At 43.5% G+C, this 27,711-nt stretch overlaps 2 protein-coding genes across 6 annotated transcripts in view; one reads left to right on the top strand and one right to left on the bottom strand.

The window, feature by feature from the left end:
* Positions 1-27,711, bottom strand: part of LOC144685438 (ras-specific guanine nucleotide-releasing factor RalGPS1-like) — a 911,907-nt gene that overhangs the window by 533,265 nt on the left and 350,931 nt on the right. The gene's annotated exons all lie outside the window — the stretch shown is intronic.
* The window catches only part of angptl2b (angiopoietin-like 2b), a 48,674-nt gene continuing 21,681 nt past the window's right edge, over positions 719-27,711 (top strand). The window contains exons 1-2 of one of the 2 annotated variants that reach the window (XM_078549933.1): positions 719-1,941; positions 15,941-16,748. In XM_078549933.1, the coding sequence (XP_078406059.1) occupies positions 15,944-16,748 (805 nt within the window). In that variant the 5' untranslated portion in view covers positions 719-1,941; positions 15,941-15,943. Of the gene's footprint in view, positions 1,942-12,962; positions 13,013-15,940; positions 16,749-27,711 lie in introns of those variants that run through there. The other variant, XM_078549932.1, reaches the window with a different exon arrangement.

Here is a 27,711-nt window from a genome sequence, read left to right as displayed (position 1 = left end):
CAGTGACAGTGAAGGAACGGCCGATATAGTTCCAAGTCAGGATGGTGAGTGATTTGGAGGGGGACTTCTAGGTGGTGGTGTTCCCATCTATCTGCTGCCCCTGTCCTTCTAGATGGTAGTGGTCGTGGGTTTGGAAGGTTCTGTCGAAGCAGCCTTGGTGAATTCCTGCAGTGCATCTTGTAGATGGTACACACTGCTGCTACTGTGCATCGGTGGTGGAGGGAGTGAATGTTTGTGGATGTGATGCCAGTCAAGTGGACTGCTTTGTCCTGGACAGTGTCAAGCTTCTTGAGTGTTGTGGGAGCTGCACTCATCCAGACAAGTGGAGAGTATTCCATCACACTCCTGACTTGTGCCTTGTAGATGGTGGACAGGCTTTGGGGAGTCAGGAGGTGAGTTAGAGGATTCCTAGCCTCTGACCTGCTGTTGTAGCCACAGTATTTGTATGGCTGGTCCAGTTCAGTTTCTGGCCAATGGTAACCCCCAGGGTGTTGATAGTTGGGGATTCAGTGATGGTAATGCCATTGAACATCAAGGGGTGATGGTTAGATTCTCTTTAGATGGAGATGGTCAATGCCTGGCACTTGTGTGGTGCGAATGTTACTTGCCACTTGTCAGCCTAAGCCTGGATATTGTCCAAGTCTTGCTGCATTTGGACATGGACTGTTTCAGTATCTGAGGAGTCGCGAATGGTGCTGAACAATGTGCAATCATCAGTGAACATCCCCACTTCTGACTTTATGATAGAAGGAAGGTCATTGATGAAGCAGCTGAAGATGGTTGGGCCGAGGACACTACCCTGGGTGATCCGAGTATTGTGTGAAATATTTTAAACAAAACCAGACGCTGTTCAGGCTCACTTTATTTATCCTTCACATTTGCTGATCTTTCTCCCCACCACATCTGATGTTCTGTTCTACTTTCTCCTGCCAGTTTTCTTCACTCTCCTAATGTAAAACCACAAACCCACGCGTAAGCCGATACCCTCCCTTAGCTTACGAACTCTACCTAAAAGAGTTTAAATGCAATGTGGAGGAGGTCTTCTGCCCTCTACCGTAATATCTAATTTAAACTGTTGACATCTTCATTGCAAGTAGGTTACATATTTCTCCACTGCTGTCAAAAGGCAGGGTTTTCCATCACAGTGCTTGCCAAAAGCTCAGGGGGCAGTCCACATCCCTTTAATTAGAACTGACTGCTGTGACATCACCGCACTGAAGCTTTTCCTTGAGCCCGCCCACTGGTATCTGTGGTGGAGGAAGGAGGCTCTGCAGATTGTACATCTGCTCATGCAGCTCTGGAACAGAAGGAGTGGATAAAAGGAGGTCCTACGCAAGACTTGCCTACGTGCTGCAGTTTTACTTGGGAGCTCTCTTCAGAATGTAAATACATCACACAAGGATCCAGTGTGCCAGTCAGTTTGTCCTCCCCCCCCTGTTATATGCTCAGAACCAAGAAGATGACATGCTGGATTTCAGTGTACTTCTTGCCAATGCCATGCTGATGTTGCAGATAGCCTGGTGTGTCAGCAAGCCACAACTCTGACAGTGTGCTAACTCACGGTCTTAACAGACTGCAAAGGATTCTCTCTCTTAGCTCATTTTTACAACAAGTTTTTTTTTTACAGTAAATAGTGAAGATCAATGGTGTTGTTAACACAAAGGACCTGTTAAGTATCAATAGGAGAGTTCAGAATAAAATATTATTTAAAAAAAAAACTGCCTTTTTGACATTTACTACTTGGAACTGGTACCTGGGCATCAAGCACTTGAAAACCTTTGACAAGAGAGCCACAGTGATTTACACAGAGGAGAGATTGGAGTTTCTGATAACAGTCACTCTGGTGAGATGCTACACTTCACACAAGCATTTTTTCCACTTAAAGAGCAGAGGCAAGAAAGTTAAGAGAGTAAGGACGACAATACTGGCAACATCAATCTGGTAAGAAAGACTGTTTCAGTATCTCCTAAGACTTACACATTGAGTTTTAAATGTCAAATGCAGAAGGAAGCCAATTAAGGGCAGAATGTTTATTTTGTACAGGAAGCATGATAATTACAATTACAAATCAAATTGAGCTGCACTAATATTGAAATCCAGACTTTAATGGCCTTCTCTGCAGTCATCTTAAAAAAGAATCAGTAAAACGAAGTCACTTCCTTCTGAAACATTCTTTTTCTTAAATGTAAGATGATAATTAGTAATTCATTGTGTAACTTCGGGAGCACAGCAGAAGACAGATTACAGAATATTGTGAGAGTTCTCAGTTTTATCATAACGTTTATGCCTGGTTTATATTGGCCAACAAAATTGACACCTCTTTGTGTGCTAACTTATATAGCAATTTTTACAGCAGGCTGAAAAAGTTACTTTAACTAGTTTTTCACACTTTTTAAAAACACTCTATTACACTAAAATTGTAGCTATAAGGATCCTAAGGATGAGCCTGAATAGGGACAAAAAAATTTATGTTTCAAAAAGGCAATTGTACTTATATTTTAAGGTAACAGAAAACAGTGTAAAACTTCTGTGCACAGCATCACTTTACACATATTCTAACTTCTGCTGAAAGATACAACGAGCTTCATGTATAACAAACAGTTTAATATTGCTGAATTTTTAATATATCCCCTCAAGTACTCAACTGAGCTCCTCAAAGAATAAAATAAGCTTCTATTGAACAAAGTCTGCAATAATCAAGGCAGGAGCCTATTTGTTTCAATATGTCTATGACTGGGTTCAATAGAGAGAAATTTGCTTTATAACAGAGTCTCACAGAAAATAAAGTGGAGCACTAAAAGAGACAAAGGATTTTTCTTAAGTGTTTGAAAAGTGCGTTCCAAGTCCTTTCCCACTGATCAGCACTTGCCTGTGACAGCAGACTTTAATGAGGTGCCCAAGAATGTCAAGAATGCCCAGCTAGCTGATCACTCTTAGGACGCAGTCTCTTGGGTTGGCAGACTCTCCTGACAAAACCTTGGTGTTCAGGCTTTGAATGAGACAAAAGTTTCTTTCTCCATGGTCGCTGTGTGCAGGGGAAGAAAGGGAGGAGGCAGGAGGAGGTGGAGAGGGAGAAGGTGGGGGAAGTGAACCACATCGGACAAGATAGTATCAAACAAATAACAATAGAGAAGAGAAAAAACATTTTCTTCCCCCTATTTTCCTTGTGTACATTAGGAGTTAAATTGGTGGTTTCACTACATGAGACACAGTTTCCACAAGCAGGCTGACGTTGAGAAAAATCTTGGCAAACTCGATCGAGTGCTGCTGCTGAACTGAAAGAAAAACAAAGAGCGTACACCAGTTATCTCAGACCCAGGTAACCACCACCCCCCCAGCCCCCCTCCCCCCGCACCAGCAGAACAATATCCAATGGGGAGGTTGTGTGGGGTGGGCAGTGCTGGGCCTGGGTCTTTGTTCAAAATCTGATATCACAGCAAGAGAGAAAAAAAAATCCTTAACCTTATTGTCACAGCCAAGCTAAATGCTTAAGCATTTTAAGGCAGATCAAGTTACCAGCGTTACCTACTTACAGCCACGTCCGAATGCAACGGCTGCAGCAACTTCACATTGAAGTGGTCAGAAAGTTTTAAGAACTGTTCTGCGGTAAACGCACAAATCGGTGGGACTGGATTGTAGAGTGCCTTGGATATTCAATTTCCTTTTGCTTGGTTACAGGGTGCAAAGTGTTTATGATGTTCCAGAAACCTTCCTATGCTAGCACTCAGCAGAAGCGGTACTGCTAGTGTACGGGTTGCAATTTAGGTCATCAAATTTTATTGCAATGTTAGCTGTTAGTGCACATGGTGCTGCCAAAGAGACAGTTTTCAGAATGACATAAGTTTGTATTTTTTTTAAAAAGACCATCAGTACCAATGAGAACAGCTAAAAATTTACTTGGCTAACAACTGATAAACTGTTTTTTAAAAAATCCATTGTTCCAGTGACAGTCGATGCAATGTCCAGTGTATCTCCTTTAATTGACAAGCAGAAGCTTTAACAAGACCCTTCTGGGAGGCCTGCATTTACTTATCCAAATTCTTGTAGCTAGACAGTGAATCAGTTCCTTAAAAAGACTCCAGTTTTAAATTCCAACACGTCATATTGCCCACAGCATAATTCTATCATTTGCAATAGGCCCTAACTATTCAATGCAACATTATGTACTTGAACAAAAAGGAAAATAAGTTGGAACCTTGAACAAAACTCTGTTTACATTACATCGGGTCTTCATCTTAGCAGACTCGCCAGTGCAACACTTTAACAGATGTCAGCACCTCTCTCCCTTTCTTTTATTACAAACTTCCCATGCACTCTGGTTTTGGTTTTGTTGATCCTGTTGACTTTTTGAAAGGAAACACTGAATCATGCTCGACTTGATCCAATTCAGGTTCTTCCCCATTTAGATAACAGCAAATGTTATTGGCACCAGTCTATACAAGAACATATGCAGAGCCTGAAATAGTGTACCATGCACACACTGACCACTGCAGGGAGTCATTGGAAGTATCACTCCGCAGTGGTAGGGGAAGAGGAGGCAGTTGTCCTGTTGCTTCTAACGAACAAACGTCATAAAGAAAGAAAGGAAACAGCTCAACCAATTCCACCTTAGAGCACTCACCTATACATGAAACTGGATTAGATGTACAGCTGGACAGGGTGCGTCCAAGTAGCACAGGCAGCACAGCACCTGCCCTCCAGGCAACAGATGGCCTCGGATTCAAGTCAAACAGCAGCAAAGCTGCTTTAAGACTGTTGGCCACTATTGGGTGAAAGTCTCGTTTCTCATTTGGACTATTACATTATGCTGGGACATGCCAACTCGAGAGTGCAAAGAAGTCTGACACAGTTGGCTCAACTCTTACAATAAGATTACTTCAAGAGTATTGTTCATCAAATGACACAGAGCTATGATGAGATCATGGAGATTTCTAGAGACCAGGCTAGTCTGCTACGTACTGCACTCTTCCATCCCCCACTATCTGATCGCAGCTACACGGTAGCAAATGATTCCTGAGGTATCAGCGGCAGAAAATAGGGAGACGAGGCAAGCAATGAAGGAAATTCAAGACACCCAGATGGATGCTTTACAAAACGTTAATTCAAAGGGAGCTGATTGCCAGCAAGCCCACACCAGGTGATTCGGACTGGTAATACTTTGTCACGATGCACATACAAGGCAGCATGCACAACATGTAACTGAGGCTTGCAACAATATTTAGTATTTATATAGCACCTTTAACATAAGAAAGCATTCCAAGGCCCTTCACAAGAATATTAGAAAGCAAAATTTGACACGGAGTCACACGAGGAGATATTGAGGAAGATGCTCAAAAGCTTGGTCAAAGGGGTAGGTTTTAAGGAGCATCTTATAGGAGGAAAGGGAGGTGGAAGGATTTAGGGAGGGCCTTCCAGAGCTTGGGTTCAATGCAGCTGAAGGCAAGGCCGCCAATAGAGGAGTGATTAAAATCAGCAATGCTCAAGAGGCCAGGGTTGGAGAAGCTCAGGTATTGCAGACGGCTGTGCGGCTGATAGTCCGGGGGGTGGGGGGGCAGGTGGAAGAGAAACTAGATAATGATGTAAATTCAAGATCCTTTTCATTTGCCAACTCTGCCAGGTTTAGGCTATGTAAAAGTGCAGAATAAGCAGAGTTACAAACTATTTTGAAGCAAAATTCCTACCGTGTCCAAGGCACCAATTGTGGCTTGGTTCTGTTTGAGCTGGAATTCTAGTTTCAATGTTCCATCTTGTAGGATGCCAATTAATTTCTTTATCCAGAAGAGACTCAGTTACAAACAAGGAGGCAAGACAATCAACTAACGGCTGAAAACCTGCCAACAATTCTTCAGAATTATTTTCCAAAGTACACAGGCCGTAGACCAAAAGATGACTGAATTCAAAATGGACAAAATATTGCCAGGTACCAAGTCCTTTCCAGGAAACCTCAATGTCACCCATTGATTTATTGTGCTTTTTTTCAAAGTGGAAATAAGCAGTTTCTTGTTCACTAATTACATTTCCCTTGATACAATGTGTTCATAACACACAGCAATGTTCCACAAAAAATAGTTACCAGGCAACGCCCCAAAAACTGCTAGATATCATTAGGCCTAAATTTTAACTCAAGGTTTTCGGAAAAAAAAACAGCCCCCAAACCATTGAAGGGAGATATTTAAGGGGTTAGTCACACACAAGTTGAACATGTATTTTGCCTCTCCTATTCTAGAATTCAATCTTCTGCCCCCACTGGAGACAAGAAAGGAGGCCAGGGGGGGCCTGAAAATTCGGTGGGTTAATGTCGGGACCGATGGCCCAATGCCTCCCTGCCTCCACCCGAAGTGTGGGCGGGGAAAACCCCTGGTCGACCTTCCCATCCCGCCTCCACCTGAGACCCATAAGTGCACTAAATAGCCAATGGCCAATTGATGGCTATTTGAGGGCCTCTTCTTCTGCCTCCACTGCAATTTTCTCAGCTTCAGGCTGACCTGCTGACACGCGGCCTGCACAACTGGTTAAACTGCGGGCTGCATGTCAGCTGGGTGGGTGGGGGGGGGGTCCCTCAATCTGCACTAAATCTGTGCATGATCAAGGGCATGGACATGGAGCAGGGGGGTGGCCGCTGACAGCCACTCCCCTGCCCTTGCTTCCAAACCCGCCCCCCCCCCACTGACCCCATCTCCCCACGACCCTCGCATCCTCCGCTCCATTACTTAACCTTTCTTCTGGGTGCTGGGACTCCGGCGGGTGCTGTTCTGACACCAGCCACATCCTCCTCTGTGGCGCTGTTGATCACAGGACCGGCCAGTCTCTGACTGGCCAGCAGCTCTTGGCAGGCAGGACTCCTGCCTCCAGGTACTTGATTCTGGAGGAAGGCTCGCTGGTATCCCTGAATCTGCCCGATTAGCATTAGATCCAGTAGGCCTTCCGAAGAGGAGGCAGCGCGGGATCTCATGCCAGCTCTCAAGCTGACAGGCGAGACCCTTCCCACCAATGGACGATTCCACCCCTGGGAGCAATAATGTTGCCGTCATATTGATGCAAAGTAAGTTTATTCTGGGCCCCAGTGGAGATTTAATTTCAGGAGTTGAACAATAACAACTTGCATTTATGTACTGCCATTAACTTAGAAAACATCCCATTGTGCTTCACAAAGGAGAAAATGGATATCCCGCAGCTATGGGAGTGTTTGGAGAGATGACCAAAATGATGCTCCCACTGGTTAGTTTTAATAGTTGGAAGAGAGGTAATGAGGTGGAGGGATTTATGGAGGTCATTCCAAACAGTAGGGCTGAGGCAGTTGAAGCTTGGGCAACTGAAGATGGAATGGAGGGAGGGAGGGGTGACATGAGAACAGAGTCAGTGAATTGAAGAATATGGACTGGGGGATAAGGTGGAAGGATGCCAGTGAAATGGGCTAGGTGATCAAGGTAGGTGAGGTCACAGAAATATTTATAGACGAGGTTGAGCTAAGGGGCAAGATTTTAACTTCTATTTCTAAACCTAGCCACTGGCACAGGGTTAAAATCAGGCCCAAAGAGTCAATAGAGAATGGGTGATTGAGATTTAGGCAGAACTGGGCACAGGCAAAGGAGTTTTTGGACAAACTGAAGTTCTTTTAAAAAATTCATTCTTGGGATATGAGGCTTAACCGACAAAGCCAGCATTTATTGCCCGCTCCTATTTGCCTTTGAGAAGATGGTGGTGAGCCGCCTACTTGAATGGCTGCTGTCTATGTGGTGTAGAAAATCCATAGTGTTTATTCCTGTTGCAATTTGATATCAACTGAGTGGCTTATTAAGCCATTTCAGAGGGCAGTTAAGAGTCCAAGTGCATTGGTGTGGATCTGGAGTCACATGTAGACCAGACCCAAGGACGCCAGATTTCATCCTCTGATGGACAATAGTGAGCCAGTTAGGTTTTTACAACAATCTGGTAGTTTCATGATCATTATTAAATGAGACCATATTCATTAATTAATTTAATTTAACTTTCCCCAAACTGCAGTGGTGGGATTTGAACTCATATCTCTAGAGCTTTAGTCTTGACCTCTAGATTATTAGTCAAGTTAACATTACCACTGTTCTACAGCTACATGCTGTAGCTAGGGAGGATAACACGAAGAATAAATCAAGCTTAAGGGTAACAAAACTGTAGACAATGGTTCTGGTAGCAGAGGGGACGAGGTGAATTTCAGGCAGACTCAAAGTGAAACTGGTTTTTGAGATGGATACGTGGTTAAAGCTCAGTTTTGGCTCAAACAGGTCACTAACGTTATCCAGCCCAGAATCAGGAGAGTGGTATTGGAGGAGATTCATTCGTTGAAGGTGAGAGACAACAACGTTGATGGAATTGGGGACGAGGGTGATAAGGGTAGAGTTGGGTGAGGTTAGTGCGACCGACTGTGTCAAACATTGAACAGAGATTAAGAAGCATAAAGAGTGATAATGTGCCCATGCTGTCAGTTACATGGGGCATCACTACTGTATTTGACAAGGCCTTCATGTCATGGGCAGGGCAGAACCCAGACTGAAAGGATTTGGATTTGTGAGAGAGGGGAACCGAGATACCAGGCAACAGAGGTGTTCCAGAGCCTTGCAGAGGAAGGGATGGGCAGAAATGGGCATAAGAAAGGGGGGAAGAAAGGCTAAAACCTAGAATGGCAACTCATACTCAATCTCTGAATCAGCTACATGAAACCATTGATGAATTGAAGGAAATCCGTGGACTGGCACCAATTTAAAAAAGACTATGAAAGTCAGCTTTTCATGGAATACCCATTTCACTGATGTCCTTCACGAAGGGTTCTTGGCACACTTACCTGGCCTGCCCTGCACCCGTCTGCAGTTCCACATCGGTTCTTGGTGCTCTCAAGGAAATAGTCAACGAGCAATAAATGTTGCCTTACCAATAACCAACAATTTTTTAAATAAGCACTTATGCTGGCAAAACAGCAGCTGGATGTGTGAAGTCATGCTATCTTGTTGAGTGGAATGGTTGTCCTTTGGTCTACTTAATTCAAATAGACCTGAATTCCTTGCAAACATTTCTCCCTCAGCTAACACCACCAAAATGAAACAGACAACCTGGTCATTCATCAATTTTCTATTTGTGGGACCTCGAAGTGTGTAAATCAGTTGCCACCATTGCCTGCATAATAGTGACTGAGCTTATAAAACCGAGGTCCTATCTGCCCTCTCAGTGGGTATAAAAGATCTAATGGCACCATTTCTCCAAGCTCCTAGTTGATGTTTATCCCTCGGGTAAACCAGACCTTTCGGACATATATTGCATTCTTATTTGCTGCGAGTAAATTGGCTCTCATAATTACTTACAGTATGATAGTCACTGCACTTCAGAAAGTGCTTCATTGTCTGTGAAGTGCTTTGGAATGCCCTGATGTGATGAAAGGCATTTTATAAATGTAGCTATAGCCAGGTTGGCAAGAATGCTCCTCATCATTTAAAGAAAAAGCAAAGAAGGCAGCGTAGCACAACCACCACAGTGGCTACGGTTACATTAATAGCTCCTTCGGGTCAAAGTGCATCAATAAGAAAACATCCTAGGGAATGTGGCGGGCTGACTGGACGCTTTGCAGTCCCCTCGTCTCTGGAATTCTGTGTTTGAATCCTGGACTGATGGGATGAACATCTCATCTCTCTCTTCAAGGTGCCAAGCTCCAAATAAAATTAATTTGTGGGCATTACTAATGGAGGCTGCTCTGCAGTTCAGCATTGCCAACGACGCAACACAAACTGGCGCTATTTTCATTCATAGCGTTGACTGAATGCTTGTGCTCATCAAGCTGAGGGATGGGACTGCTGGACACCTACTGCCAGTTTCAAACGCTGCAGGAGTACAGGTAGAAATTACTTTTACAGCACCCCTACATTGTCTTAGTACCAACCAACGGCAACATTGCGTTTGCCTTCCTAACTACTGACTCAACCCGCAAGTTAACCTTAAGAGAATCCTGGACTAGGACTCCCAAGTCCCTTTGCACTCCAGATTTCTGAATTCGCTCCCCGTTTAGAAAATAGTCTATGCCTCTATTCTTCCTACCAAAGTGCATGACCTCACACTTCCCCATGTTGTATTCCATCTGCCACTTCTTTGCCCATTCTCCTAACCTGTCCAAATCTTTCTGCAGCCTGTGTCACTTTATAGTGACCTTTGTGCTGTGGGTATTAGGTACCTTGTTGAGATCGCCTGAGTCATTTCCTCACAGTCTGGGCTGGAATCCAACCTAGATCGCAGTAGTGAAAGAAACGTGCTGTAATCTGCTCTGCCTCACAGTCCTTACCAAACTACACTCTCACCCAGATAGTTTACCAGATCCAGTGAGAAAGGAGACATGGTGGTGGTCCTCTGAGATCAGGGTAAGGCACTCTGGCCCAGAGCTTCCAGTTAGCGGCAAAGTGAAGGTACTCTCCGCTGGCCTTGAAGTAACTCTCGCTGAGAAATCTGGCGAGATCCGGTGAGAATTTCACCTCTATCGCCAAGCAGCGATACCTTACTGTGGAATTTCCCCTGTGGAGCTGGAGTGATAACATCAAGCTATCCAAGTAGCCAATCCCATTAAAGGATTTTCACAGGGAACACAAAGCGGCAAAATAAAATCACTTTCAATTTTTATATTACATAGACTAGGTTAAAGATTGGACCATACATGTAAGGTGTAGGAAGAAATTAACATATTTTGCAAAAAGCTTGTTAAAAATTTTAAAAATTGAACATAAAAAAATCTAATTAATAATTTTACAGCACCCCACAAATATAATGTTTTTCAAGGCCAGTTCTATTGTTTGGCAAATTTTATTAATCACATTCCATGAAAAACCCAATAACAAACAGGTCGTGCTCATGCTGGCAAGCTGTGACTAGCGGGGTACCACAGGGATCAGTACGCAGGGCCTCAGCTGTTCACAATCTATATCAATGGTCTGGATGTTGGGGACCAAATGTAATATTTCCAAGTTTGCGGATAACACAAAGCTCGGTGGGAATGTATGTTGTGAGGAAGATGCAAATTGGCTGCAAGAGAATTTGGACAGACTTAGTGAGTGGGCAAGGACATGGCAGATAGAATATAATGTGGAAAAATGTGAGGTTATCCACTTTGGCAGGAGGAACAGATGCGCAGGGTATTTCTTAAATGGTAAGAGATGAGAAAGTGTAGATGTACAAAAGGACCTGGGCGTCCTCATCAATAAGTCACTGAAAGCTAACATGCAGGTGCAGCAGGCAATTAGGCTAATGATATGTTGGCTTTATTGCAAGAGGTCTTGAGTACAGGCGTAGCAAAATCTTGCTTCAATTGTAGAGAACTTTGGTTAGACCGCACCTGGGGTACTGTGTGCAGTTTTGGTCCCCTTAACTTAGGAAGGATATTAGTGCCATAGAGGGAACGCAACCAAGGTTCACCAGACTTGTTCCCAGGATGGCGGGACTGTCCAAAGAAGAGAGATTGCAGAAACCGTATTCTCCAGAGTTTTGAAGAAAGAGAGGTGATCTCATTGAAACCCACAAATACCTAAAGGGATAGACAGGGTGGATGCAGGTAAGATGTTTCCCCTGGTTAGGGGTGGAGGGGTCTAGAACCACAGGACACAATTTCAAAATAAGGGGGAAGCCACTTAGGACCGAGATGAGGAGAATTTTTTTATTCAGAGGGTTGTGAATCTTTGGAATTCCCTCTGCAGAAGGCAGCGGAGGCTCAGTCATTCAGTATTTTTAAAGTTGACAGATTTCTAAATGTTAATGACATAAAGGGGCATGGGGGTAGTGTGGGGGGAAAAAGCATTGAAGTGGATCAGCCATGATCATATTGAATGGCGGAGCAGACTTGATGGGTTGAATGGCCTACTCTTATGCTCCTATGAATTATATCTGATTGAACGAGGTGTATATATATATATATTTTAAGGTGTTTCATATGGCCATGTTGTAATTCTTGCTGATTTCAGTGAATGTCAGCGAGGTGGGAGGTGGTTGGGGGATGGTGTGGTGTTGTGGGGGGGGAGGGTGGTGGTGTTGGGGGGTATTGCACTCTGTGTCAGAGCCCTGAGCGACAGACTGCCCGCAGCTGCGTGTGCCTGCAATATCCTGAAGTTACAGTCAGTTTCAGTCGGGTAATGGCAGGGCAGTGAATGTTGACAGTCAGCCCTGGCAAAATCCAGGCCTCTAACGCAGGAGGGGAGAGGGAACCTCAGTCTACACGTTCGCATTCTGTATCTGTCCCAGGAGTGCTTGATGCTGACGCTGCCTAACAAAAGCGGAGCACAGTGTTCCCCAGCACCAATATCAACCTGCTCACCGAGAACCAAACAGGACACGTAAACAAAAAACCGAATTTAAAAAGGGGAGTGTGGTTGTCTCCATTTTCCACGACACCAGTGTATGCAAATTCTGTCTGGGTGCTATACTGAAAAACGCTAGTTACAAAATGCAAACATCATCTAGCGCCATAACAGGAATGACATCGTGCCCTCAATATATGAAGCTTCACATGCGAAAAATAGATATGTAAACTCTAAGATACAAAAGTTCATATATTGCATGCTACATGAGTATTAACAAGGCATTCCTAAGAAGCTACTCATAGCAAAATATCACATAATTGCTACAGAAAAAAAATGTAATTTTGACGCGATATTTCCCCTCATTAACTGTGAACGGAGGAAGGAGATTCCAACCTCCCTGAACCGAAATGCTGACATGAGACCGAAGTCAAGACAACAGGAGCATTGATTTAATTTTTAAAAATTCATTCATGGGAATTTACTCCTAAACTTTATTCCTTAACAGCGCTGTAGGTGTGCATGAGCAAATTAAAAAGTGCATGTGCAGTTGCACTGTTTTTAAACACAGGAGAGAGGGAATGAAGAATATAAGACTGCAATATTTCAGCTGTATGAACACGACGGTTGCTTGTTTTTCAGAAGAACCCTCTGTAATATGAAATCGACTAACAGAACTGGAACTGGCTCAGTTTAACGGAGTCCTCCCAAGATTGGTAGGACTCCAATTTGGGGTCATGTCCATTTCCACTCCCATTCCAATGGAGCAAACACTGTAGAATGTACAAAGAATTCAGTACAGAACACACATTCCCTTTCCACAAACATTGCCCATTGTCACTTCCATTAAAAACTCCACACCCCTGACTCTTTCGAAAGTTCACGCATCTCAGGGATCATATTTTTCCATGAGCAGGTGCTCCGTCTGCACAAGGATTGATCATATGTTCCCACAAGCTAATTCAAAGACTGGAATTCACACTAAAAATTGTACAACGTTTCTGGGGGTCTGGGATTTATTAAGCTTTCCGCTTTTTTTTAATATAAACGCATTTGTGTTTAATGGCACTAAGGGAGGAATTACACTGACTCACACTGTTCTTTATAACAGACACCCCTCAGAGACAATCACTGCCATAAAATAACCTTTAATGAACTATTCCAAAAAGCAAACAGAAAGACACAGATATATTTGACATAGGCATTCTTTTCTAAAAAAAGCTTTGTATTTCTCCACCACTCGTTCCCTGAGACTCCAAGCTAATTACAACATGTCTCTCCATTAGGTTTCTACCTCAGACTAATTAGTGCAACTGCTACACTCTCCAAAGCAACTTAGTTGCTTGCTGAGTTTTAAGAACCAATCAAAAGGAAAAGTCGCTTAATTAACCAGAGTACAACTTCAATTGAACATCTGGTAACGATGATTTCTATCAGTTGCATAACCTTTCACCGACTAATCTAAACATTTCTCTGCTCTTACGGCCGATACCTTAGCACAATACGACACAATCTCCTTTTAGCAGATTGTCAGTATGGTGGGCAAGCAATGCTAAAGACACATGGAAGCAGGGGGACCACACACCCGAGTTTTCATCATACAAAAGCTGTGGAAATGATCTCTTTGTGACTACAGGGTTCTAGGGAGCTAACCGCATGCAAAAGAGACATGAGCACATATACCGACAGTCAGAATCATCGACAAAATGGAGCTGGGGGCAGCAGTCCTCGTACATAATAGCAGCTCTTCTGTAACTGCATGTAGATCTCTGTGTCCTGTCAACTCAGCTTATCGCCAATTACATTTGCCCTCTTTGCATGACTGGGCTCTAAAAGGTTACTAATCATTTAAAATGAGAAAATGATGGAGTATTCATGACCAATGGCACATATATCATAATTTCGCTAAATTTATCCTCTGGTGCACAGTACAGTACAGTGAAAGAATGCGCTAGACTTGCAGCTATGTCCCAGAGACATGATACAAAAGTGGCAGATTAGTATCGGTAAGAATATAGATATGTTTTAGCATTGTCTTTAATATAGAACAATTCCGTTTAGGCAGAATGGGTTTAAACTGTATGCTTGCAGATCTTATCTTGTGATCTCAAAGACATTCGTGGGTAAGGTCATGGTTCAGAAAAGCAAAGATAGCAAGAAAAGGTTGCTGAGATAACACTGGGGAAGGATGATAAAATAATTTAGACAATGGAACAGAATATTGACAGGAAGAGGCCCCAGTGGTTGTGTTCTCACCAATCTGCTTCATGACCTAAGGGTTAAAAGGTGCTCAACAAGGTTCAACACAGCAAGACTTAAACAATTTCTGCTTCATTTTAAAATTGTGTAAAAGAAGTTAAAGCAAAACTCACATTGGAACTTCAGCTATCTTCAAGGTGAGGTACCATGAGCAGTCTGGACAGGCATCGCTTATAATGCAGGAATTCACCAAGACTCCTTAGACAGCACCTTCCAAACCCATGACCACTACCATCCAGAAGCTCAAGGGCAGCAGATAGATGGGAACCCCACCACCTGGAAGTTCCCCTCCAAGTCACTCACCATCCTGACTTGGAAATATATCACCGTTCCTTCACTGTCACTGGGTCAAAATCCTGGAACTCCCTTCCTAACAGCACTGTGGGTGTACCTACACTACAGAGGCTGCAGCGGTTCAAGAAGGCAGCTCACCACCACCTTCTCAAGGGCAACTAGGGATGGGCAATAAATGCTGGCCGAGCCAGCAAAGCCCACATCCCATGAATGAATTTTTAAAATATTTACAAGGAAATGCTTTACAGGCAAATTTCTAGAGGGAAGACTGGCATGTACTACTGTTTATGTAGTTTTAAGATTAGCTTATTGAAATGCTAATAAATGAAGATAATTTTCAAAGCATATTACTAGCTATATATTTCACAACTATGTTACTAAAAGGATTAGGATTATCCAACAGTATCCAATTATACAAGTCTTTGTGTATAAATGAAGATTAATGAGGCCATATGTAGTAACAGATGACTGTGAGCAGCAGCCTGTTAATACCGTCAGTCCCCATGGGCAGAATTAAGTCAGGATGCCCCAGATTAAATGCAAACACTGACAGCTGGTCCCAAGTTAAATTTGGTTGGAAATTTGGATCGTGGTCCTCACCAGCTTGATGTGGATTTCTCAATTTCCAGTCAAGATCTGTACCAAGCGCGAGGTACAGAAGTTTGTATCTCTTTGTATGATGGAGATAAATGTGGGCCTGGCTGACCTGTACTGAGCTGAAGAGCAAATTGACAACCAACGTGAATTTATAGCAAACAAACAAAACAAGTCTCTGTGAGAGAGAGGGGTGATCACAGCTGGGTCCGGTCAATGTTAATAGACATGGTGCAGCCTTTTGGTGAACATTAAACTCGAGCTACACCTGTCTGCATTTGTAGACAATGAATTTATAGTTGGGTAAAGATCGTTTCCATTAAACAAAGGCACTTGTTAAATTGTACAAGAACATTGTAAAGGAAGAATGACTGCACAGCACTAACCCACAAAATTCTTTTCAAGAGTTTCCCTTTAATATTTTATTCATGTTCTCTTTTCAATTATGCCATTTCAGAATTATGTTATTAATTATCGTTACTCTGTCTCCCTAACAGAGGATGTGCACCTATAGAAACACCATGGAGAAACTGACTCTTATAGTCTTGTTTACACTGGTCAAGCTCACAGTCAGTGTTGACAACGTGGAGGAATTTCAGGCTAATGAGGAAAACGAGAAGCAGTTCATCTACACACACAGGTACAAACGCGCCACAGTGTCAATGGAAAACAAGTGCTCATATACCTTCATTGTGCCCCAGCAGAAGGTGACGGGTGCCATTTGTGTGAACTCAAAACCTGAATCGGTTGTAGAGAGCAGGGTCAATAAGCAAGAGCTGGAGATGCTCAACAATGAACTGCTGAAACAGAAAAGGCAGATTGAAAACTTGCAGCAGCTTGTGGAGGTCGATGGCGGGGTTGTTAACGAAGTGAAGCTTCTGCGGAAGGAGAGTCGGAACATGAACTCACGAGTCACACAGCTGTACATGCAGCTCTTACACGAGATCATTCGCAAGCGGGACAATGCCCTTGAAGTTTCCCAGCTTGAGAACAAGATTCTCAACCAGACAGCAGAGATGATGCAGCTTTCGAACCGCTACAGGGACCTAGAGCACAAGTATCAACACTTGGCATCACTGGCAAATAACCAGACCTATCTTATTGCACAGCTGGAGGCAAGGTGCCAGCTGTTACCAGCTGCCAAGCCAGTACAGCCGCCACCACAGAAACGCAAAATCAACCTAATTACAACTAATGAGATCCAACGAGATCAGAACCATCAGGACAGGCGCCAATTGGCGTTGAATTTATTGCCAACCATGCCAGCAGTTCCTTCTAACATGCCGACCGCAAATACACCATCCGGTAAGTGAACTGCAGCATGCTTTGTAGAGTTTAAGACAAGAATGAATTGTTTGCAGAGGTACAGATAACATGTCTCAGGAAAATGAAGACAATCCTGAATGAAAAATACAGCACAGAATATAATTAGTTTAATAATGAATCACATCATAACTTTGATCAAAGCTTAAAGCTCAGGCGGCATCTACATAAAGCACCACACACAGTAAAATAATCCTATTAATTCCAGTTAAATTGCAAAGAAATAAATGTTCAAGTGTTCCTTCCCTATCTGGTGGGACAGGGGATACAGATACCTAGTAAGGACATACGAGGTACTGGGAGGTGGTTGATGGCAGAATTTGAATTCAATAAAAATCTGGAATGAAAAGTCTGATGATGACCATGAATTGATTGTTGTAAAATCCCATCTGGTTCACTAATGTCCTTTAGGGAAGGAAATCTGCCGTCCTTACCTGGCCTGACCTACATGTGACTCCAGACCCACAGCAATGTGGTTGACGCTTAAATGCCCTCTGAACAAGGGCATTTAGGGGTGGACAATAAATGCTGACCTAGTCAGTGACACCCACATCCCATGAATGAATAAAAAGAAAAAAAGGAAGGTGCAAATGTGTACTTTGCTTTTTGAAGGTTAGTGTCCCTATTTGGTTTGACCAGGTTTCGCGTAACAGAAACAAGAGGAGGTGACAGACCACATTTCTGGGCAGCATTTGGAATTTATGCTGGAAAGCAGAGCACTGGACAAAGTCAGAATGGAATTTGTTCACCCAAATTTGTTACCAGAAAATGGGTACCAAAGCCCATGGTCTTAGGAATTGAAACTGCATTGTGTTTTAACAAAATGAGCCCATTGTTGTAGTTTATTTAGAAAACACTAGTCATAAAAAAATATTCCAAATGTCTTGCCTCTTCGAATTGTGTTGGGCAGTTTTTGGTGGATGATTGAGCACATTTAGTCCGATGTCTCTTTTGACAATCCTGCACCGTTTAATAATACCGGGTCATCCAATGCTTTGGAGTGGGGAAGCATATACTTGCGGTGAAACTGTGAAATTTCTGTTTCACAGAAGTGCAAGCACAGAAAATTCAACCAGATCCATCCATATATAAACTCATATGTCCACGCCTAAAACCTGCAAAATCCCATACACAAAGCATCAATACACATGGTACTGTGCACGGAAAAGCTGAGAATTCCCATAAAGGCAAAAGCCTAGATTTTCCCCACACACACAAAATGCAATTTCACCATATGCAACAGGGCAGGCTCTGAGTATCCACCAACAGTGACACATGTAACAGTACCTGGATGAGCACTTGGCACGTCATAACATTCAAGGCTATGAGCCAAGTGCTGGTAAATGGGATTAGGGGTAGGTAGGTCAGGTGTTTCTCACGTGTCAGTGCAGACTCGATGGGCTGAAGGGCCTCTTCTGCACTCTGTGATTCTGTGACTCTGTGATGTAAAACTTCCAATCTCCCGAACACAGATGCATCTCCTCTTCACACCATCCTCACTCCCATCTCTCCCTTCCTCCGACAAAGCTTGAAAGGAAATCTCAGCCCAAGCGCTTTAAACTCACCAAACTAAGGGGACTGATTGGTGAAGTTAAGACTGAACCAGGAGTGGAAACTTCTATTACTCCAGCCCGTGAAATGTGGGGCGGGAGTTGAGCTGAACATATTCCTCCTTCTCGTGCTAAGTTCCGAAAAGTCAATTGCAAAGCACAGGTAGTTCCTGCTCCCTGTGAAACTAACAATAGTCGAAATTGACAAGAAACACGGTCAGCTGCTTGGGTTGCCAACCCTCCCAGAACGGCCAGGAGCCTTACCAGATTCGCCAATCTCCCAAAGCAGCTATTAAGAGCAATCCCGGAGATTCTAAAAGGATAATTTTGAGATTCCATTCTGTGAATTCCGTAGGCCCCGGCCACAACCCGCTCGCGAACAAATAACGATTATGTTTGCAGCAGCCGTGCAGGTGCACCCTGATGACATAGGACATAAGCAACGGGACTGCGCACACGCACTGCGCTCACGAATGTTGCTGCCGCCGCTGCCTATTTCTTTTCCCCGCTGGTGCTGCCTGAGCCTCGCATCAACCTCGAGAGAGAGAGAGACTGGGAGAACCAAGGAGGAGCCAGGAGGTAAAAGAATGAGCAATCCGGCGAGGGGCAACTGTCTGGGCTTTCAATTGGCTACGCCTGGAGACTGTATAGTACCAATAGCCAGTCTAGAAAGCTTTACTCGAGGCTGAAAGGAAGACCTGAGACGAGAGGTAAGGGGGAGAGCCGCTGCCCACTTTGCTGCTGGGCTAGAAAAATTGACTTGATTAAAAAATGCCCAAAAGGGTCACTTGCCTTAAGACAGTGTAACCAGCAAAGCTGCTGATTTAGCAACCTTCTCTTTGCAAAGTCATATTCGCTTTGTTGAAAAAATGTTCAACTCAGTAACATGTCGGGCACTAGGACCATGGTGGAATGGCAGCGACCGAGCAGGAGATGATGGCCTAGGCCCTGTTTGAAGCCTGGGCCTTTCCTGCACCTGTATCAGTTGTTAAGATTTCAAACGCATTACTTTAACACCAAAGGAGACAGTGGACAGGAGCGTTGCCAATTTTTAACATGGGTGTTGTTTTATTTGTTCTCATCTATTCTTGGGACGACTTGTTCTGGAACTAAACATTTAAAAGATCCCGAGGCGGTTGTTGTGGGGGAAGAGAAAGGAACAATTAAAAAGAGAAATACATGAAAAACTGAATCTTGGAGAGCGGCCAAGGGGAGCGGGGTGAGATGGTGGGGCGTATGAGAAATTGAGCCAGTGAAGAAATTCACCCACGCGTGCTGGCTTTCTGTGACATCACTTCCGCCAACATCTCTTAGAATATGTCCAGCCAGAGTTTGCAACCCTAGTCATGTCGGCGTGTATGAAAAATATGCAAAAGTAATGTAGCTTTCAACTCTCATTGCATATTTCTAAAAGTCCTGTTAATGATGTTGCTGCTTATGAGCTGTTTGTTCATTCCAGCAAAGCATTCCATACAAGAGCTGGTCAGGAACTAGGAGTTGACCATGTTGTTCCAAAGAGTCATTGTTTATTTAGCTTGAAACTCACTGTCATGAACAATTGTTTCCTTGGGGAAATTTACACTGAATTACAAATTATACTTTACTGTGGATTTTTTACTTCAGTTGCTTGGTTGGTTTCAAGCCCAGCATGGGTTTCCAATCAAAAAAAAGCACAAGAACATATTACATGTTAATTTGTATGAGTTTAAACTGGAGTCTTGGCCAACATTCCTCCCTCTGTCACCACTAAACCATCTCACTTCTGTCTGCAAGGTCCTGGAAAGTGCAGTGAATGTTTACAGAACAAAATTCATTGCTATGGCTACCACCTGCCCAATTTTAGACTCCTGACCTGGTGAAAAAGAAGTGCAGACCTTGGTCCTGCTGGCCTTGTTAGGCTGCTGTCAAAGAGGAGGTAGGTCCTGTAACTCAGTATGGAATGATTTCACTCCAATACCATACCCTGTTTTGCATTGAGGTGTCCGAGATGGCTTGTCGATGAGATGGCAATGGGATCCAGGGATTGGCCACATATCGCAGGAGTTTGACAAGCCCTCACTCTCTGTAAAGACAGGAACAAACTCCAACCTTTCGGGGAAATCACCTGGGGAGAGTTAGACTCAGCAGCTAGGGGATTCCACATTGAAAATCCTGAGGGAACTGTTGCATTGCAAACAGGGAAATAAAACCGATGTCAACACATGACAACTTAATAGTGTTTTGAGGATTCGAGCTCACAATTGACCTTCTTTTCTCTTCTCCAGTAACATATTTAACTGACTCAAGCCACAAGTATTTAAACATTCCCAGCACTGTAGCACCATAGCAGTGACACTCGGTTGCAGGGTTTTGACCGTGATACTGCATTTCCAGATGGGTAAAACAGCCAAACACATTAAACCCCACAAGTCCCTGTCCTTTCCCATGTCACACCTCATCTGCTTTTTTGGCTCAGTTAAAGGCAGCAACCCAGGTCACTGAATCTCCAAACCATTCATTATGTGGGAAGCCCCTAGCCACATTTTAGAGCTGTGATGGAGTGCTGTGTAAATACAAGGGTTTTATTTCCTTTTACTTTTGCTGTGTTGATTTAGAACCTCAAATGTGATTGATGTGAGCCATCAAACAAAATTGTGGAGCTTGTCCCGTGAGCAGGAAAAGCAAATCCTTCACAATCTGCCATTGGAAACCCAGTTCATTTTTTTGAAGCTATTCTAGAGCTAGTCTTGGTGCGTTGGTAGCACTCTTTTTCTGTCGCTAAACAAGTGCATAATCAACATGTTTTTGAAATGATCAAAGCAGCTTCACTTTCACAATATATAAAAATCACATAAAACAGTAGTATGCATTGCATTCACGATGGAGTCAAGGGGTGTTTATTTATGAATCAGGTGTTGAACCATGCTAGTTCTGTTTTACAACAGGATAGCAACTGAGCTGACAAGATCTACAACTGTTGTTATAAATGAGCCAATATGCTTGTATTCATTCCCCTTCTTATTTCACACCCATCACCTGCCTTTCTTTCTTAGTGTCTAGTCAGACAGCCAAACAGGGACAAGTCAAATGAGTAACAAAGGCAGCGAACCACGTCTGGGAAGAATGGCAAGTGGTTAGTGATTTCTTATCTGCGTAGGAAGGGAGGAAGGAACTGATCAACCTAACTGCTTGGCAGAAGCAAGAAGTGGCTGTCAAGGTTCAAATGGATGGGAAGGCTGCTGACATAGCCGGGACGTTTAAACTAAATAGTACATGGGTACTTGTTTCAGAAGACAGGAGGAGCTGTTAGTTTATAGGAGAAGACAACATAACTGTGAAGTACTGTCTCAATTAGCCTCACTGGCGCTGGCTTAGAATGGCAGACTGGTGCATTTCAGAAGCTAAGCAATCTATCAAGTCCAGGCTACTGGAATTAAATGCAGCCAAGATGCTAAACTGATGGCGAATGTGAGCCACCCATTTGGTTAAAAATAAATTGTTTAAATGTGTGTGTTTTATTTCCAGCTTGCTTTTCTTGTTCCTAGACTATGGGGAAGTTGCACTTGTAAAGAGTGAAATGTTTACATAGTTAGGCCAAGTGAAAATAATTCTTTCGATGATGTGTCCCACTGGCTCCAATATTTTTAGTCAACATCAACCCAAAGTCTTTCACCTTCCACAAAAGTGATCTTGGCCTGCCCATGAATTTAAAGATGTAACTTTTTAAAAAAATCATCAGCAACCTCACTACATTTTCACCAGTCATCTTCCTTTGACTTGGGCAGCCCCCACTCCGTCTGTAGCTTCTATTCTGTCCTGACAACTAGTGCCTTAGTCCGTTAACTTCTCTGGCCTTCCTAGGTAGCTCAGAGGCAATACGGAGGGAGAGAAAAATCAGGAAAGGTTTGAAAAATGAAAATAAGTGGAAAAAATAGAATTTACAAAGCGTTTTGTTCAAATAAAAACACAGAATAAAAACATGTAAAATTTTAAAAGGCTAAACAAAATGAGTAACAGGAGCAGCTCAAAATTACAAGCACCTTCTACTGCATTAATAATGACTCTTATTAAATATAAACTCTGAAATGGGCACATGGAATTAAGTGAGACATTCAAAGTTTTTTTTTGTCCGACATATATCCATTAGGAAGCAGTAAAAAATTGCCAGAAGTTTTTTTTATTAATGCTTCATGAAGGATGTGGTAACTATGGGTAAGTTTGAGTAATGGCAAGTACTGCTGAAAGATCCATGCCAGAATAAAGTGAGCACACACTACACACAAATCAGTCAGATCTTCTTACTACAGCAGTGGAGGAGTGTGTTTAAATAAAGCAGGTTAGTCTGGCTCATACCAAATGCAAGTTGGACCCGTAAGCAGATTCCATAATCCCCTTCTGACACATACATGCACGTTCTCTCGCTTACTCAAAATCAGTACCAAACATTGTGAAGTCCAGAAAAAATATTTTGAAATGCATCCTCAGATTACTATAAAAATGACAACTTTCCCGGTGAGATTAGGGGCAACAAGAATGTAGCTTCCTGTAGGGTTTCTTTCAGAGAAAGCCGTGTGCAGTATATCCACTACCTGCTTCACCATGTGGGTTCATTCTACAGCCCTTTAAACTTCACCTATGTGGTGTTAACATGCTTTCCTGCTGTTTATAGCTATACTCTATAATAAATTCCACACAGTCCAATTTGGTATATTGATTACGTAGAATCTACAAACAGAAACAGGCCATTCAATCCAACTGGTCTATACAAGCCTCATGACCTACACAAGCCTCCTTCCTTCCCTCTTCATCTAACCCTAACAGTATATCCTTCTATTCCTTTCTGCCTCATGTGCTTATCTAGCCTCTCCTTAAATACCTCTTGCTCACTGTATAACCATTATAAACGATGTACCTAATTAGTATGGGCATAATAAAGATTCCATCATGTCCAATGCTACAGTTAAAGTCAGACAACTGATTATCTTAGGACTTCCATCTCAAGAAGTGTCACAGCAGAACATTTGTTGTAACGTGACAGGATCGGAGCTTTGGGTTGATCGGAGACAGTGGGAGCACCAGCAAAACAAGGATGCATGGGTTCAAGATGATAGTCCACCATCATCTTCTCAGGGAATCTAGGGATAGGCAATACTGTGCTTTTGCTACCACTGTCCACACCAACTGAAAGAAAGTACAATCAATTCAGCAGCTTAAACACTTGTGCAAAACCTCTTGATTTACTAGACTGCTCATAGAATTGTGGTTTTTCATTGTGCATTACTGACCATTCAGACAATTCAAGTGCTTCGTCACAGAGATCTGCTCAAGGTCCTGCCTTATGGCTTGGTGCATAATGCATTAGCCAGTGTACAGCAGAACCACACGGATTGAGGAGGTCCAGGTCTGTTCCTCATTCTATGCTGAACTGGGTGATGTGAATTAGACAGTAGTGGAGCACTCAGTCCCCTTGGTTTATAGGCAGAACTCTTGCTCTGGATAGCAACATAAGTCAACTCCAATGGCAAACGTATGCGTGAATGTTAGGCTCAGCTATGAAGTACCTCATCAATGAGCTGGTTTCTGATGCTTATGTTCTAGCTTAGACATCTACCACAGCCTGGACCCACTGTATCATTACCCCAGGATGAGTCAGTCCCATCAGATGACAAGGAAGGAAATTTGAAAGAGAAATAAAATAATCAAAACTATTTCATTGGATCATAAATAATTTCCCTAGTCCTAAACATTTGACATCATTTCAGTCAGTTCCACGTCATTTCATCCATATACACTCAGAGCGCCACCATATTTCAGCTACTCAAACAAAAGTTCACGACCACATCCATCAGTGCCAATTACTGTGTAGATTTTGTTCAGTTTAGTTTAGAGCCACTGACTCCAGCACTGCCAATGTCAAATGAAGGTGCAGTTCCTTTTAGTAGAGGACTGTAATTACAGCACAGAATGCATAGCAGATGTTTAATCCATTAGTAGTGCAGCTATAGTATATACTATTTGTAGATTTAGGCTACCCAATCACACCACTCTATGTCCAGAGAAATAAGAGTTCTGTGTAAACATACTTAAATATCAACTAATTTTTTAAGGAAAGAAAGGAGTGACTGTTTTACAGCTGTTTAAATTTAATGCTTGAAGGAATTTCAGATTTGCCACCAAACCAGTTCTCACACTTGATATCTATACAGTTACAGTTCCTAGAAATGAGAAATGTGAATGTCCACTGATGATTGCATAGTGCTCAGTACGATTTGTGACTTCTCAGATATGAAGCAGTCCATGCCAATATGCAGCAAGACCTAGACACCATTCAGACTTAGGCTGATAAGTGGCAAGTAACATTCACACCACATTAATGTAATGCGATAGCCATCTCCGACAAGAGAGAATCTAACCATCACCCCTTGACATTCAATGGCAATACCATCGCTGAATCCCCCCACTATCAACATCCTGGGGATTACCATTGATCAGAAATTCAACTGGACCAGCCATGTATAAATACTGTGACTATAAAAGCAGGTCAGAGACTGGGAATTCTGCAAGGAGTAACTCATCTCTATGAGAAATAGATGCTTTTAAAAATGTTTTTGGGGCATAGTGTGTTATTCTGTGAAAAGACTGTGCGTGTGCATGTGTATGATTTAATTAAGATAGGCAGAGACTAACAGGTTGTCTGGGGGGGTTTGGAACATGAAAAAGTTAGAGGTGTTCGGTTTGAGGTGCAAGTAAACAGGTTGGATCTAATATTTGCATTTTTAGATAAGTGGAGAGTTTGTTTGAATATCAAAGGGGAGTTAGAGGCACAAAGAAACATGCTTGCATCTTGCAGGAATTCCACAGGTAAATAGAAAGGGGGTATTATATTTTATTGACCCAAAAGCAAAGACAAGATGGAAACACAAAGGATCTTATATTTGGAAGGATTTGAGTTTTAAAGAGGTGTGAAAACAATGGAGCCTGAGATGAAAGGGAAAGAAAGGTATTTGAGAGTTACCGTGGACAGCTTAGGTTGGCTACAATCATTTGAGCTGTTGGGCTGTTGATCTGAAGGTGAGGTGTAGCACCGTATGGGCCCATAAGCCAAATTTCCCTCTGGGATTTGGTTTGTGCAGCAATTAACATCGGTTGCAGCCATAATACCTCCTGACTCTCAAAAGCCCGTCCACAATCTGTAAGGCACAAGTCAGGATTGTGATGGAATACTCTCCACTCGCCTGGATGAGTGCAGCTCCAACAATACTCAAGAAACTTGACAACATGTAGGAAAAAGGAGCCCACTTGGTTGGCACCCCCTCCACAGCTGTAAACCTTCATTCCCTCCACCACCATTGCCCAGTGGCAGCAGTGTGTGCCATCCGCAAGACACACTGCAGCAACTTGGCAAGTCTCTTTCGACCACACCTTCCAAACTCACGACCTCGACCATCTAGAAGGACAAGGGCAGCAAATGCATGGGAACACCGCCACCTGCAAATTCTCCTCCAAGATACACACCATCCTGACTTGGAAATCTATCGCTGTTCCTTCACTGGCACTGGATCAAGCCTCCCTCCCTAACAACACTGTGGGTGTACCATCACCACATGGACTGCAGAGGCTCAGGACAGCAGCTCACCACCGCCTTTTCAATTAGGGATGGGCAATAAATGGTGGCCTAGCTAGCAACGCCCGCATCCTATATCCCATGAAAGAATAATAAAAGTGTGCGTGTGGCAAGCACAGGAGGAGTTTTAGCCAAGACCAGCATCCATTACTGAATAGCTTGCTAATACTTGTTTTCAACCTCCCTCGCTGCTGAAGAACCTCTCCCCAGCAGGAATCAGTGAAATGTTGACATCGAACCAGCTTCAAAATTCAAATGTCAAGGATTGCCTGCAGTTATAAGGCTTCATGTGAAGCCAAAACAGTGTGAAGGCATTGTCTCATTCCAGGCAAGTGCCAATTCTAGAGCCAGGCAATCCCACCAGCTGGCCGGGGGGTGGCCAGATAGGCCCATAAAGGAGCCACTTATCTGTGAGCCTACTGGAATTTAGTGATGGCCCATGGGTTTAACAGGACTTACACAAGTTTCCCGTGACTCCCAAAGACCTTCAGGCTCATTTGGGGGGTGGTGGTGGGGTGTGGAGACCGTCAACAGACACTCAGTGCCAATCGAAGGGGCCTGCCATCGAGAAGGAGGGGGCCCACTATAAGTCACCCCCATATGACCTTACATTCGAATCTGCCCCCACCCCGCCCCGGGACCCTCTCCGCAAGACCCCCACTCTGCCCTACTCAGCTGTATTGAGGGATCCAGTGTTGATCCTCTGCATAAGCCCCAGAGCAATATCAGCAGCAGCCCTTGCTGGCAGTGGAGAGCTGCAGCATCTGATTGGCCGGCAGCTCTCGGGGGGGGCGGGATTTCCACCCTCCGCAGTCCTTGATCTCACAAGAAGCCCGATGCTGGCCAGTTAAGTGGCCGAATGCACTTAAATTGTGTCAGACTGTCTGCACAGAAGCGACGGGGGAGGCTCCTACTTCTGGTGAGGGGGACTGGCATTGCTGGGACTTAATTCCACCAGTGTTTCACTTGAGTAACGTGAAGCCCTTGTACAAAATCAACACTGATGCATTGGTGCTCCTTACTGAATAACACATAATGAGTTTAAGAGCATTAGCAGCACAGAAACGGTGCAGCCCTTAGAGACGGGGATAGAGAGAAGGAGACAATTCCGAACAGGAGGGGTAGAATAAAAAAGAGCTGGACAAAGATATGGAGGTGCAGCAACAAATGGATTCGGATGGGATCACCTTCACCTATGATTCAGAAAATAGAAGGTACACAACTTAGAAACAGGACATTCCACTCAACTGTTTATGTTCCAGACAAGACACCTCCCACCCTACGTCATCTCAGCCTATCAGCATTCCGATTCCGGGTCCTACACTGGGAACTTGAGCACAGTATATAATCCAAGGTGCCCTTTTACTGAAGTACAGTGGGAGCTTGGCGCTGATGGAGTGTGGCATTTCAAAATGAGCCATGAAACCAGCCATCCACTTGTCTGTTCCGATCGATGTGAAAAATCTCACAGCACTTTTCAGAGTACAGCATTCTCTCAGCGCCCTGGTCAATAATCACCCCTCAACCAACTCCAGGAATCCATTAACCATTTATTTATCTCACTTTGTGTTTGTGGGACTTGGAGGCAACAAATAAACTCCCATGTTTGGCTGCAAAACAAGACTGATGGTTCAGTGGTTGGACAGCACTTTATGTTGTCCTCAAGGTATGATGGTCACAATGCAAGTTTGTTCCTTGTGCAAGAATGAACAGAAAGTGAGCGACACAGTGCGTGCGTATGTAGGAAAAAGAGGCAGAGGGAGAGAGAGACTGAAGAAATTAGAATGACAGA

This window comes from Cetorhinus maximus, chromosome 10 (genome assembly GCF_964194155.1).
Source record: "Cetorhinus maximus chromosome 10, sCetMax3.hap1.1, whole genome shotgun sequence".
Taxonomy (NCBI): Eukaryota; Metazoa; Chordata; class Chondrichthyes; order Lamniformes; family Cetorhinidae; genus Cetorhinus; species Cetorhinus maximus.
The sequence above is the reverse complement of the archived record's forward strand: the minus strand, read 5'-3'. Positions and strand labels throughout refer to the sequence as shown.